Raw genomic sequence first — 13,631 nt, forward strand, 5'->3', positions numbered from 1 at the left:
ATAAAAAAAATCTAAAAAAAAAAAAAAAAAAGAAATGTAGCCAATCAAAGACCAAGGGTGCTGGCTTGCTGATCTGTCGGCCGCAGGGAGGGGACTCGAAAGCCAACTCGAGCTCACTCGCCAATCAGAGCCAAGGACGAATGTCTCGCGCTCCTCTACGTCATACGGAGTGGGCGGAGCTCAAACGTACCGCCTCCAGAGTTCCCCAGCGAATCGGAAGTTTCGCTGCCCCCGACTCAGGGGTTGATTGGTCACTTTCAGAACCTGCCTGTCAATTTTGGAAGACGGATAAAGGACCTTCCCTTAAAGACGCAAGAGCCCTCCTCCGCTCTCTAGTGAGGGAGGAGGGCCTTAAAGAGCCAGGTGCTTGATAAATTGACGTTGGACCCTGATCTCAGAAATAGAAAACAGTAGCAGAACAAAACGGAAAGCAATTCCGTTATGCTGTAATCGAGCAGGAAGCGCCAAGTCGCCAAGAAACGGGAACCCGAAAAGCTTAAGCAGCTTGGTTTAGGTCACACGCTTGTTAAGTAGCGGACCCTCATTTCCAAGCCCTGTCTCAACAGTCCTGCCTTTTTGGGATACGACGTAATGGATGGATGAGACCGGAATCCTCATCACACTTGCCAGGAAAGGAAAGCCCCCTCTTCGTGATAAAAATCTTTCGATTCCAGCCACCTGGCCTTTGCTCACACCATTTCTTCTACATCAAATACCCACTCACTCTACACCTAGCAAAAGGCTACCTCTCCTAAAAACAAAAAAACCCCAAAACCTCAAAGAACTGCCCCTTGCCTGCAGGCAACAATGTTTTCCTGCCCCCACCTCACCCCTTTGCCCTCGGGCAGCATTCCGCCCTCCCCCCCTTAGGGCTCTCATTGTCCTGTTTCTGTTTCCAGGTTCTAATCACCCTGGAATGTTACCATCCATCTCTGTGTCTATTCCCCAACCCTCAAGACAGAGTGCTTCAAGGACAGGTGACATCTCGGAGTCACCAGCATCATCCCGCACAGGGCCTGGATTCCAGAGAACTCAGAAAGTGAAAGGTCGTGTCTGGGCTTTCCCATCCTTAAAGTGGGATGTTGTGAACTTTTGTTAAAAAAAAAAAAAATCATGTTCAAAGACACTGCTCTGGCTGAAAACTGCATTATCCTTGATTCCCCATTAATCACCCCCAGGAGCCCTGCAGCAAATTCTGATGGTTCTTCTTGCAAAATACATCCTAAATCCATTCACATCTTCCCATCCCTACTACCCCCACCCTCCTTGGGAGTCACCACCACCCCTCGCCTGGAGGATAGCAGCATTCTCCCTGGACTTGCTGCAACCACTCTTGCTTTCCACCAGAGCCTGTTCTCCAAACCGCTGACACAGTGCTTTTCTTTTTTCTTTTTATTTATTCATTTATTTATTTATTTATTTATTTATTTATTTATTTATTCGACAGAGACAGAGACAGCCAGCGAGACAGAAACACAAGCAGGGGGAGTGGGAGAGGAAGAAGCAGGCTCCTAGCAGAGGAGCCTGATGTGGGGCTCGGTCCCATAACGCCGGGATCACGCCCTGAGCCGAAGGCAGACGCTTAACCGCTGTGCCACCCAGGCGCCCCTGACACAGTGCTTTTCTTAAAAAATAATCAAATTATGTCACACCTCAGCTTACAAATGTTCCAAGTCATCTTAATGTTCTAAAATTAAACAAAAAAACAACCCTCTGCCCCCCCCAAAAACCCCAAAGTCTTCACTGCAGCTTACCAGGTCCTACATAATCTGGCTCCTACTTGCGTCTCCATTAAAAGCACAGATTTGAGGTTCAAATTCCACTTGTGCCCCTTCCTAGCTCTGTGACCTTGAGCAACTTACTTATACTCTCTGAGGCACAGTTTGATCATCTGTGAAGTGAGGATTAAGTTCATTAGAATTCTCAAAAAAATAAATTAGAATTATTAATTGAGGGGCGCCTGGGTGGCACAGCGGTTGAGCTTCTGCCTTCGGCTCAGGGCGTGATCCTGGCGTTATGGGATCGAGCCCCACATCAGGCTCTTCCACTATGAGCCTGCTTCTTCCTCTCCTACTCCCCCTGCTTGTGTTCCCTCTCTCGCTGGCTGTCTCTATCTCTGTCGAATAAATAAAATCTTAAAAAAAAAAAGAATTATTAATTGAAATGGACCTCTATTTTATAAAATCCCTGAGTAGTATTCCTCAAAATTGTTAAGGCTGTGAAAAGCCAGGAACGACTGACAAGCCGCTGCTGAACGGAGGAGACAAAGGAGATGTGACAAATGGGATCCTGCATCAGTTTCTGGAACAGAAAATAAGAGGACCTATGTGTGAAAACTGGTCAATTTCAAATAAAGTCTGGAGTTTGGTTAATAGTCATGTTAGTTTCTTAGTTGCAACAAAGGTTCCACGACCACGTAAGAAGGTAACATTAGGGGAAGCTGGGTGAGGGCTGTATGAGAACTCTCTGTGTTATCTTTATGACTTTTCTGAAATTATAAAGGTGTTCCAACAGAGGGGCGCCTGGGTGGCTCAGCGGGTTAAGGGTCTGCCTCCACTCCAGCCCATCTTCTTTCCCCTCTGCCCTGAGGAGCATCCAGATGTCCTGATTTCCCTATCTAAATATCCCTTTAGTCCTAAAGAACACCATCAGGCCCCCTGAGGAAATGGCCAAAAATACACATGGAGAGAGAGGAGGGGGCTGGGGGCCTGGACTCCTGGGTCTGAGGGAGGAGGGGGCTGGGCTCCCGGATTGCTAAGTCTGAGCATTGAAAAAGCTCAGGGGCTGGACTCCTGGGTCTTGGGGAGATGGGGGATGCAGCCCAAGATACGCGGAGTTGAGGACTTAGATCCCGCAGGATGGACCCCATCGTGCTTTCCTGCGGCTCCGCACGCTCCGCGGGCCACGCCCCAATCCGGACAAAGTCCCGTCCACTTTCTTCTGGATCCATCCGCGCCTCCCTGGGCCCTGGAGAAACCCAGGCGAAGGTGCTAGAAGAGACTTGAGACTCCGCTGTAAAGATGGAACAGCAAGAGAAAGGGACTGGGCCCGAGGGGTGAGAGACGCGAGACCTTCCCCACGGGGAGGACAGAGACCCGAGAGGGAAGGGGACAGAGGAAATCAGAGACAGAATGGACTGACCCAAAGAGAGTATCATAAAAGAAAAAGAAAGTCTCAAGTATCATCAGTTAGAAACAGAATCTTAGCTATTTTGGCAGAGCTGAGCGAGATACTTAGAAATAGGGACACAGCTAGAAACTGATATTCGTGGAACAGGGAGAAATTTCAAGAAGGAGCCAGGAGAATCAAAGATGTCAGGCACAGCCATAGAGCTGGAGAAATAATAATTGTCAGACCCAGGCCTCTTGTCTGCACCTTTTGGTGTGAAAAATTAAGGTTCAGCACAGGGAAGTGATTGGCCCAGAGACACACCTTGAGCGAGGCAGCCTGGAGCTGGGACTTGTTCTCTCTGATGCTGAAGGTCTGGCTGAGCTGTCTGTCTGTAAAGAGAGATGGAAAGAACGAATGAGAGAAAGATTGAGAGAGTGAGCAAGAGAGAGAGATTGAGAGAAGTGGGTAAGGAAGTTAGAGGTGGTTACAGAGCTGAATGGACTCCCAAGAGAAGGGCTGGACCACAGGAGGGAGGACAGAAAGAAGTGGTGAGACCCGCTGACCTGTCCTCTTGTCATTCCAGGAACAACCTGCCCCTGCCATCACCTGGGACTGAGCCCTGGCCCCCTGCACCTTTCCCAGCCTTGCCACCTTTCCCCCTGGGCACCCCAGATCCAGCCCACCTGGGGCTCCCTGAGAGCTTGGCCTCTGTCACCGTCCCCATCCGTCTGGATGCCCTCTCCTACCTCCTGCACAGCGCCCTGCTGGGGGCCTACACCCTTCAACAGTCCTTGCCCTCCTGCCCCTGCACCTCCCAGGCATCCTGCACCCAGCCAGGCACGGCCACAAGGCCATCCAGGGGACGCGGGGGCTGGGGCGTCCAGCGCAGGCCAGGCTGGGGCCAGGGCCAGCAGCGATGGCGACCTGGAAGGGCAGAGATGGGCTGGCGGGGGGGGTCTGGGGCTGGCCCCAAGACTCCACCACCGATGCCAGCATCACCACCAAGGCTGCCTGGCCAGGATAGGAAGAAGGAAGCCCGAGGTCAGGAGCCACCCCAGGACATGCCGCCCGCTGCAGCCGAAGACTGGGAGGCAGAGTACTAGGACCCTGAAAGCTTCAGCTCCCCAGACTCCTGAGAGGGGCCCCCAGGGTTGCCAGGAGGATTCTCCTGGAGCCTAGGCTGATCTCAGCTATGGCACAGACACCCAAAGAAACATCCTGCTCCCATGTCTCTTCTCCCAAAACCACAGCCTCAGGAATGGGTCCTGCGAGTCACCCCATGAAACTATAGCTGACTTAGGGACCCACACCAGCAAAAGCCCTGAGGTTCATATCTGTGCCCAAAGCCGTGCCTCTCCCCATTCCCACCACATTTCCAACTATGTGACAACCCCAACCCCATCCCCACCTGCCTTTGTAACCCCAGTCCCATCCCCACTCTCGATACCATATCCCCAACCCCACTCTTTCCCATTCTGTCCCCATCTCCACCCTCAGTCCCAGCTCTGCAGCCTCCTTCTCTGCCTACCTCAGGCCAACTCAGTCCTCATCCTTGGCTGCCTCCTAAACTTGACCCCAAACCCAGCCCATCTTCCACTCCAGCCAACCCTGTCCCCCCCTCCTTCCAGTCCCAGCCCCCACTGTGACATGCCCCATGACCCACCTGCAAAGAACCCCATTGGCCCAACATACCCAGACACCTGCCGCCCCCTGCCCCGTTTCCTGCCCTTGGGGGTGGGGAGCCCTGGTTGAACAATAAATGGATGACTGTCCCTATGTCTTGTGTCTCTGTGTGTGTTTGCGCAGCTCAGGCTAGCCCAGTGGCTGCCGTGAGCAAGGCCTGTGAAAGGGTGGAAGGGTCGTCGGGAGGGTCACAGAGAGAGGCCAGCGGGGCCAGGGGCTGCGGGGAGGGAGTGCTTGGATCCCTGTTTCAGCGAATTCCATTTGGGGCCTCTGCCACCACTGCACTTCTGACTGCTGGAAGCTGCTGGGCCACGGGGCCATTGTGTGGGGAGGCTTAAGGGATTTGGGGGACCCAGGGAGCAGAGAGGCCAGCGACCTGGCTCGGCTCAGTCTGCACAGAAGGGTCGAGGCAGACAGAGGGCTTGTGACAGGCTCTGCCACTCAGGTAGGGACCAGGCATTGGACCTATAAGCCCCCTCCTCCACCAAGACCTGGGGGTCCATCCTCTAGCTCCTTCGTCTCCCAGGGCCCTGGTGGGGCCCCACCCAGCTCTCTCCTCACCTAGGACCCAGGAGTCCAGGCCTCCAGCCCCCCCCCAAGAGCCAGGGGCCCAGGCCCCCAGCCCCATCCTCTCCCAGGGACCTGGTGTCCCAGCCCCTAGACCCCTCCTCACCTGGGATCTGGAAGTCTCGGTCCCCACCGCCTCCTCCCTCCACTGGGAGTCCAGCTCCTGACCCCTTCGCTCCCCGGCTCCACAGATCACCATGTACAGCTTCATGGGTGGCGGCCTCTTCTGTGCCTGGGTGGGGACCATCCTGCTGGTGGTGGCCACAGCGACAGACCACTGGATGCAGTACCGGCTGTCGGGGTCCTTCGCCCACCAGGGCCTGTGGCGATACTGCTTGGGCAACAAGTGCTACCTGCAGACAGAGAGCATCGGTAAGGTGGGGTCTGCGCGGCCTGGGGTCAGAGCCCCTGACGGGGCACAACCTCGCCCCCTGTTGCAGGTGGAGAACTCTGGCTCAGAGAGGGAAAGGGACGAGCCGAGGATCACTCGGCCCGGAAGGAGCAGACTTGGGATTTCAGGAGTTTTTTCTAGAACAATTATGAAATGTACTAGGAGTTAAGTAGAGAGGTGACATTTCCTGGCACGGAGTCAGGCAGAGCAGTTGGGGGGGCTGGGGTTGTCAGAATAGCACTTCCTAAATATCGATGATGTATCAGGAACTAGGTGGGGTACTGTGGGATACAGAAGCAATACAGACCCTAAATTTGCTAAAGCCTGGATGGTAGTTTGAATACCTACTGTGCGCCAGGTTTTGTAATATATGTGTCCGTATGTACATATGTGTATACGCGTATATGTGCGTATTACAATATATGTTGTAAAAATGGGGAAAAACAGCTCTTTCAGCACAGGGTTCTTGCAAGCTACATTACAATAATATATATTATATATAAGATAATATATATTATATAATATACTATATATCTCTAGGTATCTCTCTCCATACGTATATACATATATACATACATGCATATATATGTATATATGGAGAGATACATATATTGTATATTATATTACATAAGATATTATATAATATGCATTATATATTAATAAATTAATAATATACAATGTTACATATTTTATATGCACTAAATAGTAGTAGTAGTAATAATAATAATAATGACTGGCATTTATTGAATGTTATGAGTCCTACACGCTATTCTAAGTGCTTGACATGGATTAATGCCTTTGGTCTCCCAACAACACTGTGTCTGTGAATAAAACATGAGACTTGCCCTCAAAAGTCCAAATGTTCTCTCCAGCCAGCCCTCCTGAGCTGCGACGGGCCAGATTTCAGTCACCGCCTCTCACTGAGACTGCCTGGGAGAGACAGCAGGATGCTCACGTGCAGGAGGGGTAAACCGAGGCAGGAAGCAGTGGATAGACTTGCCCCAGCCGCCAGCTCCCGAGCTCAGTCAGCCTCCGGACTTCATGCGTCCCTTTCATTTCCCACGGTCTCATCATGCTTCTACCATTTCTCCCCGCTTCAGCCTGGGAACGCCCCGAGGACACCCGCATCCCCACTATCTTATCTCTGTTGGGGCTGGAGGAGAGGAAGGCATGATGGGGGTCTGCGGGTTCATTGGACCTCAAAACCAAAATCCTCGGGGACGTATCTAGCAGGAGATGTGAACTTGCAGGGGCCAAACTTGGCCGCAGACGCATGTGTATAGTGTTTTTAAAGTTTTTGACGTCTTTGCCAGAATTTAAAAATTTGGAGATTTTACGTATAAAAATCTGGACTTGCAGCTGGCTTTGAAAAATCCAGTTTTGCATCCTTCAAATGAGGTCCACCTTGGGGAGATAGGTATCACGCTGTGATTTGAACGGGGGGAGTTTTCTCTGAAGATGGAGCTGAGAGGCAGTCATGGGTGACCGGGGATGGGACATACATGCCCCGTGCACCGCAGCCGCCACCTCCCCCCGCTGAGGGGCCGATATGCCGCTCTTTTTTGCAGCTGTGGACAAGCGGTTTGCACTCCCACCTCAGCACAAGCATGGGAAGGACAGAGGCTAAAACATGCCCCGCTGGTCCTCCAGGCTTTCAAATACCCAGAGGCAGCTGGAGTTTCCTGTGGCTGCCTTGACAAAGGACCACAGGCTGGGTGCCTCAAACACCAGACGTGCACAGTCTAGCAGCTCTGGAGGCTGGCGGTCTACTGACCAAGGTGTCAGGGGAGTTGGTTCCTTCTGAGGCCATGACAGAGCATCTTCTCTCCCAGCTTCTGGTGGTCGCTGGCACTGCTTGGCACGTCAAAGCATCATCCTGATCTCTGTCTTCATCTTCCCATGGTGCCCCCCACCCTCCCGGACGTCTGTTCTCCCAATTTCCCCATTCTGTGAGGCTGCTAGTCATTCTGGATTAGGAATCCACTCTCCTCCGGTAGGACCTCCTCTTAACTGAATGCATCTGCAATGACCCTATTTCCAAATAAGGCCACACTCTGGGGATTAGAGTTTCCACATATGAATTTGGGGGTTGGACGAGAGACAACGTTCAATCCTTGGCACCAACCATGGAGAAGTAGCCAGCATTCTTTTCTCACTGACGCTCGCACAAGACAAAAGAGTGCATTTCGCAAAGATCCAGGATTTTTATATTTCGGCGGTGGGATCCAGGCTCTGTCCTAGGTACAAAGTTGTCCTGGGTCCTCTAAGAGACAGAATGGCCAAGCAGTTAAGAACAAGGGCTTTGATGCTTGGGTGTCAATGCCAGTCCTACTTCCAATTATGGCACCCTGGATAAGTCACTTTACCTCTCTGAGCCTTAGTTTCTTCACCTGAAAAATGGGGATTAAAAATAGTCCGCACGGCATAGGACTCTTGGAAGGAACGAATAGGCTCGTTCAAGGATTGCTTGCCTGGCACGGGTATTTTGCAGCTGATAAACAGAAGATGGGATCATAACTTGTATTCCCAGGGCCAAGCACAAGAGACGAATGATTCTCCGTGCTCCACGTTCATTCACTCAGCATGTGCCCTGAGCACCTACTGTGTGCCAGGTGCCTGGTGTGAGGGATGCAGCAGTGAATGAGAAAGCAAGACCTTGTCCTCACATAACTGAGCAATCTGCAGGGAAAGACAGATATAAACAAGTTAAAAATAAATAAATAGGCCATTTTCAGGTATGGGCAAGTGGTTATCAAGGAGACGAGAGAGCGATGGGAGAGAGGATAGGAAGTGATTAGCAGGAGGATAGGGGGAAATCAACACTCATTCGTTCATTCATTCATCCAACAAACATTTCTCCAGGCCCATGGCAAACCACGCTTGTGCTGGGGGTATTCTCGAGGTCAAATCCCGGCCTCAGGGAGCAATCAGGCTGGAAGGGGAAACAAGCCAAGGGCCACAGCTCAGAGCAGGGGGTCAGGGGGATACCTGAGGGGTGAAAGGGTGCTTCCCAGAGGGGATCTGGGAGCTGGGCTGTGGAAGGTGAATACGAGTTTGCCAGGTGAAGAGAGCATTTGTTTGCAGACAGGTGAAGGAGGAGCTGGGTCAGGGACGCAGAGAGAGGCAGGAATTCCTGCCCTCAGAGGTAGCATTGCTCGCCACTGAGGCCAGGGGTGGCACGGGAGTGACCGTTCGGTGCTACCACAGCTTATTGGAATGCCACCCGGGCCTTCATGATCCTGTCCTCCCTGTGCGCCACCTCGGGCATCATCATGGGCATCCTGGCCTTCGCGCAGCAGCCGACCTTCACCCGCCTCTCCCGGCCCTTCTCTGCAGGCATCATGTTTTTCGCCTCCAGTGAGTGGACCCACCTTCCCTGTCTCCCCGCTCCCGCCCCAACTTCCCTGCCCATTTCCATCCCCAGCACCACTCTCACGGGGCGGGGGGGGGTGTTCCTTTTTATTTTCAGCTCCATGGCCATCCTAGTCTCACCCCAACCCCGACCCCAACCCCAACTCCGAGACTGGTTCTAATGCCTGATGCTGGCCTCTTATACCAGCCGCTGTCCCGCCGCTCGAGTTCTGGAACTAATCACCAGCCAGGTTTAAGGGCGCGGTTCCTAACAAGGAGACCCTATTTCAGTTGTAAGAGAGGTCCCGGGGCCATCTGCACTTTTGACCCACTGGCTATGGGGTCAGGGGTCCCCAGGACGCAGTCAGGTTCAAAAATTTGCTAGAAGTTACAGAACTCAAGAAAGCACTACACTTACAGCGCCAGATTTATGACAAAGCACCAGCTAAATCAAGAGATACACAGGGCGATGCCGGAGGGGGTCTTGAAGGCACAGCTTCTGCCCCCTCCCCCAAGGGTGTTCCACTGAGCTGTTCACCAGCCAGGAAGCTCCCATACACTTTCACACTTTGGCATCCAGAGTTCCTGCTGGAGTTTCATTGCCAAGGCCCGACTGAGTAGTTGACCCTGTGACTTAACTTAATCTCTAGCTTCCTTCCCCAGAGGGTGGTCTGATACCAAGTGGCTCAAAGCCCCTACAACAGCCCAGCTGTTCTGTTCGTGTGGCCGGTCCTTCTGGTGACCAGGTCCGACCCACTCTCATCTCAGCTCATCAGCATAAATCCAAGAGGCTCAACAATAACAAAGACACTCCTATTACTCAGGAAATTCCAAGGATTTAGCGTCTCCCTCCCAGGAACCAGAGCCCCAAACCAGCCCTGTCAAATTCTTTATTACACNCCACCCACCTCCCCCCATCCTCTCTCCCCAGCCTTTTTTGTCCTGTTGGCCTTGGCCATCTACACTGGAGTCACTGTCAGCTTCCTCGGTCGCCGCTTTGGGGACTGGCGCTTTTCCTGGTCTTACATCCTGGGTTGGGTGGCCTTGCTCATGACCTTCTTTGCAGGTACGATGGTTTGGGGGTGGGAAGGTCAGTGTCCGTGGCAGAGTGGGCAGTACTCCAGAGGGCAAGATGATGGGGTGTCCCACACTGGACCCCCAGCACTGGGCCAGAAGACAGACACCCAGGGAGAAAGGGAGAGCTGTGTTGGGGTGTTGGGGTGGGAGCCCAGGTTAGGAGGACTTCTCTTCTCCTGCAGGGATTTTCTACATGTGTGCCTACCGGATGCATGAATGTCGGCGCTTGTCTGCTCCCCGCTGAGCCCGATGTACCCCCAACTTCATCTGGAATTTAAAACGGGGCCACTGAAAAGGAGGGGGAGGGTCTAGAGGCCTGAAGTCCTGGCTCCTTTTGGGCATGAGGGGGTTCAGTCCTGGACTCTGGGTGGGGGCCTCTGACTCCTGTGTCCCAAGGGGGAAGGAGGAAGAATGGGGCCTGGTGGGAGGCAGTTGAGAAGACCCAAGGCCCAGCCCACGCAGGGGCGGGGGGTGTTAGAGAAATGGGATCTCCATTAGAGCGACTTTTTGAGAGTCTAATAAAACTGATGTGAAACTACTAAGGTGTGGTCCTTAAGGAGTTGGGGTGATGAGAAACAGGTGTGAGTGGTGGATGGGGTGGGGGTAGTTGGATTACTACAGGCCAACCCGCTCAGTCTGGGTAGGGATGGGGACAGACATGAATCACACAGTCCCCACCCAGGGGTTAACTACGACATCTAGGAAACAGATGTGTAGGTCCAGTTCTGGGTGTTTTTTTCTTAATCCCACATCACCAAGCAACTCATTTCTGACACTACCTATGTGGGGGTAGTGTCAGATCTCAAAAGGGAAGGACTCCGTCCTAAAGACTGCCCCCCACCCCCATCAGACGCCATCACAAGTGCAACTTGTCACCTGGGCTTCTGGTCGACCAGCAGTAGATTGGAGGTTTCCATGACTCACTCTTTGGGTTTGATTAATTTGCTAGAGCGGCTCACAGAATTCAGAGAAAGATTCTACTTCCTAGATCATCAGTTTACTATAAAAGGCTATATCAGGAACAGCCAGATGGAAGGGACGCACAGGGCAAAGTGTGGGAAAAGGGCAAGGGGCTTCGGTGCCCTCTTCAGGGGGCCACTCTCCCCATTATGCACACATTCGCCAACCTGGAAGCTCTCTGAACCCAGTCTTTGTGGGTTTTCAGGGTGGCTTCATTATACAGGCATCCTTGAGTGCATCACTGGCCGCTGGTGATTACTCAGTCTTCAGTCCCTCCCTCCCCAGGTTAGGGGCTGGGACTGAAAGTTCCAACCCTCTAGTCACCTGGTTGGTTCCCCTGGCAACCTGCCCTTACCTTGGAGTGCTTCCCCCCACCTCCACCCCAGCTGCCTCATTAATGAAGCAAATACACCTTCAAGGCCCTCATCACCTATGAAATTCCAAGGCTTTTAGCAGCTTTGTGCCAGGAACAGCACAAAGACCAAATATACATTTCTCATGAATCATAATATCAGTGGGATAATACGATACACGAAAAGATCTGTGAAAAAACCACCTCGCTGTCCACTCACTCCGCCTCCAGTCAGCATTCCTAACCACCCCTCCCCTCCCTGGATGGGCCCCTCCAACTAGAAGCACCGGATCTTTGATTGGCACCCCCTCCTGACTCTCCACACACCGTTCATGACCTTGACCTTCTCATTCACCCTTTCATTACTTCATTCAAGAAGCTGTGCCCAGTTGCCATGAGATTTACTGATATCTATCATAAAATAATAAGACTATTTAGCAAGGCCCATTCTAATAATAAGAAAATTAATTACAGCCTACGTTAAAACTGTCATATTAATAGAGGCTTACTCCCTAGAAATATTTATTGGGGACTCCACAAATAACAATAGTACCATATTTATAGAGGCTTCCTCTACTAATAATGGCAATTGAGGCCTTCTCTAATCATAATTTATTGAGGCCTATTTAAGTAGACGTATTTACTGAGGCTTATTCCAGGAATCATAGTTTATTCCAGCAATAATAACGATGTGGTACCTCGACTCATCGCTAACATCCACTTGAAAAGAAGAGGCATCTCAAATCTCACGTGTCCTGGTCTCTCCCGCGTCCCATACCAACTCCTCCCATATCTCCCCATCTTGCCCCATTGTCATCCAGCCGCTCCAGCCAAGAGTGTTGAGATCCTCCTCACCAGCTTTATTGTGTCCCACATCTCATTCATCAGCAAGCGGTGTTGGCTCTACCGAAAAATGTGTCCAGAATTTGATTCCTTGCTCTCCAGTTACCACCCTGATCTTGTCTCACCTGGCCTATGGCCTCAGCCTCCTAACTGGCTCTGCTAGTGCCCCTTCCCTCTTCCTGCCCCCCACAGTACATACCCTACACAGCATCGAGAGGGATTTTCGTTAAAGCATGATTCAAATCACATCACCTCTCAGCTCTAAACCCCCCAGTGGCTCCCAGCTCCAATGAAATGCTAGTCTATCAAGGTCATACAAAGTGCCATGTGTTCCAGACCCTGCTAAATCTTTGACTCAATCCTTCCTCCCTCACTGAAGTTCAGGGGTCCCCAAGACCACTTTCAGTTTCAATGATTCGCTAGAAGGAGCCACTGGAAAGCTGTTATGCTCATGGTTACAGAGGATCGTAGCCAAAGGATACAGATGAAAATCAGCCAAGGGAAGAGGCTCGCAGGCAGCACCCAGACCAGGTGTGAGCTTCTAGTTGTCCTCTCCCAGGGGAGTCACACGGACAGCGCTTACTGCCTCCACCAACAATGTGTGATGCTCTGCACAGAGTATTCTCCACCAGGGAAGCTCACCCCAGCCTTGGCATCCAGTGGTTTCACTGTCCAAGGTCCAAGGTAGTTTTGTGGGCATGGAGAAATCACATGGCTGACCTCAGCTACTGAATCTTCGGCCCCTCCAGGGGTCATCCTGCTATGGCATGGCCCAGGGCCCCCCTGCCATAAACCACACAGACAGGACACACTATCTAGTGTGGCTCAAGGACCCCAGGTAATCAAAGACAGTCTTATCAGGCAGGACACGCCACTCCAATCCTTTGTCAAGGTCAATGCTTGGCTTCTCACTTCCTCTGCTCTGGGCCTTGCCGGTCACCATGCTGGCACCAGTGTGTGTCACCTCCTCCTGGACTGCTCTTTCCAAATGTCTGTCAGGTTTTTGCCCCAAAGTTACCTTTTCACTGCCACTGACTACCTTATTTGAAATCACAACGCACTTCCTCTTCCACTTGTTTGTTTTGCTTTTAAAGATTTTATTTTTAAATAATCTCTCCACCCAACGTGGGGTTCGCACTCATGATCCTGAGATCAAGAGTTGCATATCCACCAACTGAGCCAGCCAGGCGCCCCTCAGCTCACTATTCTTTGCTGATAGTTTCCATCTAATGTTCTTTATTTTTTTACATCAGAGCGGATACATGAAGCTATATTCTACTACAAGAAGTGCTGGTT

At 51.8% G+C, this 13,631-nt stretch overlaps 2 protein-coding genes across 2 annotated transcripts; both read left to right on the forward strand.

Annotated features, from left to right (window-relative positions):
- The first annotated feature begins 2,988 nt into the window (after window positions 1-2,988).
- C12H19orf84 (chromosome 12 C19orf84 homolog) lies at window positions 2,989-4,883 on the forward strand. Its single transcript, XM_011235631.3, has 2 exons — window positions 2,989-3,055; window positions 3,695-4,883. The coding sequence occupies exons 1-2, from the start codon at window positions 3,021-3,023 to the stop codon at window positions 4,212-4,214; spliced, it is 555 nt and encodes a 184-aa protein (XP_011233933.1). The 5' UTR covers window positions 2,989-3,020; the 3' UTR covers window positions 4,215-4,883.
- Window positions 4,884-5,558: 675 nt separating this feature from the next.
- LIM2 (lens intrinsic membrane protein 2) lies at window positions 5,559-11,008 on the forward strand. Its single transcript, XM_034639184.1, is given in 5 exon segments — window positions 5,559-5,759; window positions 5,821-5,862; window positions 8,902-9,109; window positions 10,035-10,169; window positions 10,363-11,008. Coding segments are annotated over 5 exon segments (648 nt in total). The 3' UTR covers window positions 10,425-11,008.
- Window positions 11,009-13,631: the final 2,623 nt, after the last annotated feature.

The sequence above is a fragment of the Ailuropoda melanoleuca genome, chromosome 12 (assembly GCF_002007445.2).
Source record: "Ailuropoda melanoleuca isolate Jingjing chromosome 12, ASM200744v2, whole genome shotgun sequence".
Taxonomy (NCBI): domain Eukaryota; kingdom Metazoa; phylum Chordata; class Mammalia; order Carnivora; family Ursidae; genus Ailuropoda; species Ailuropoda melanoleuca.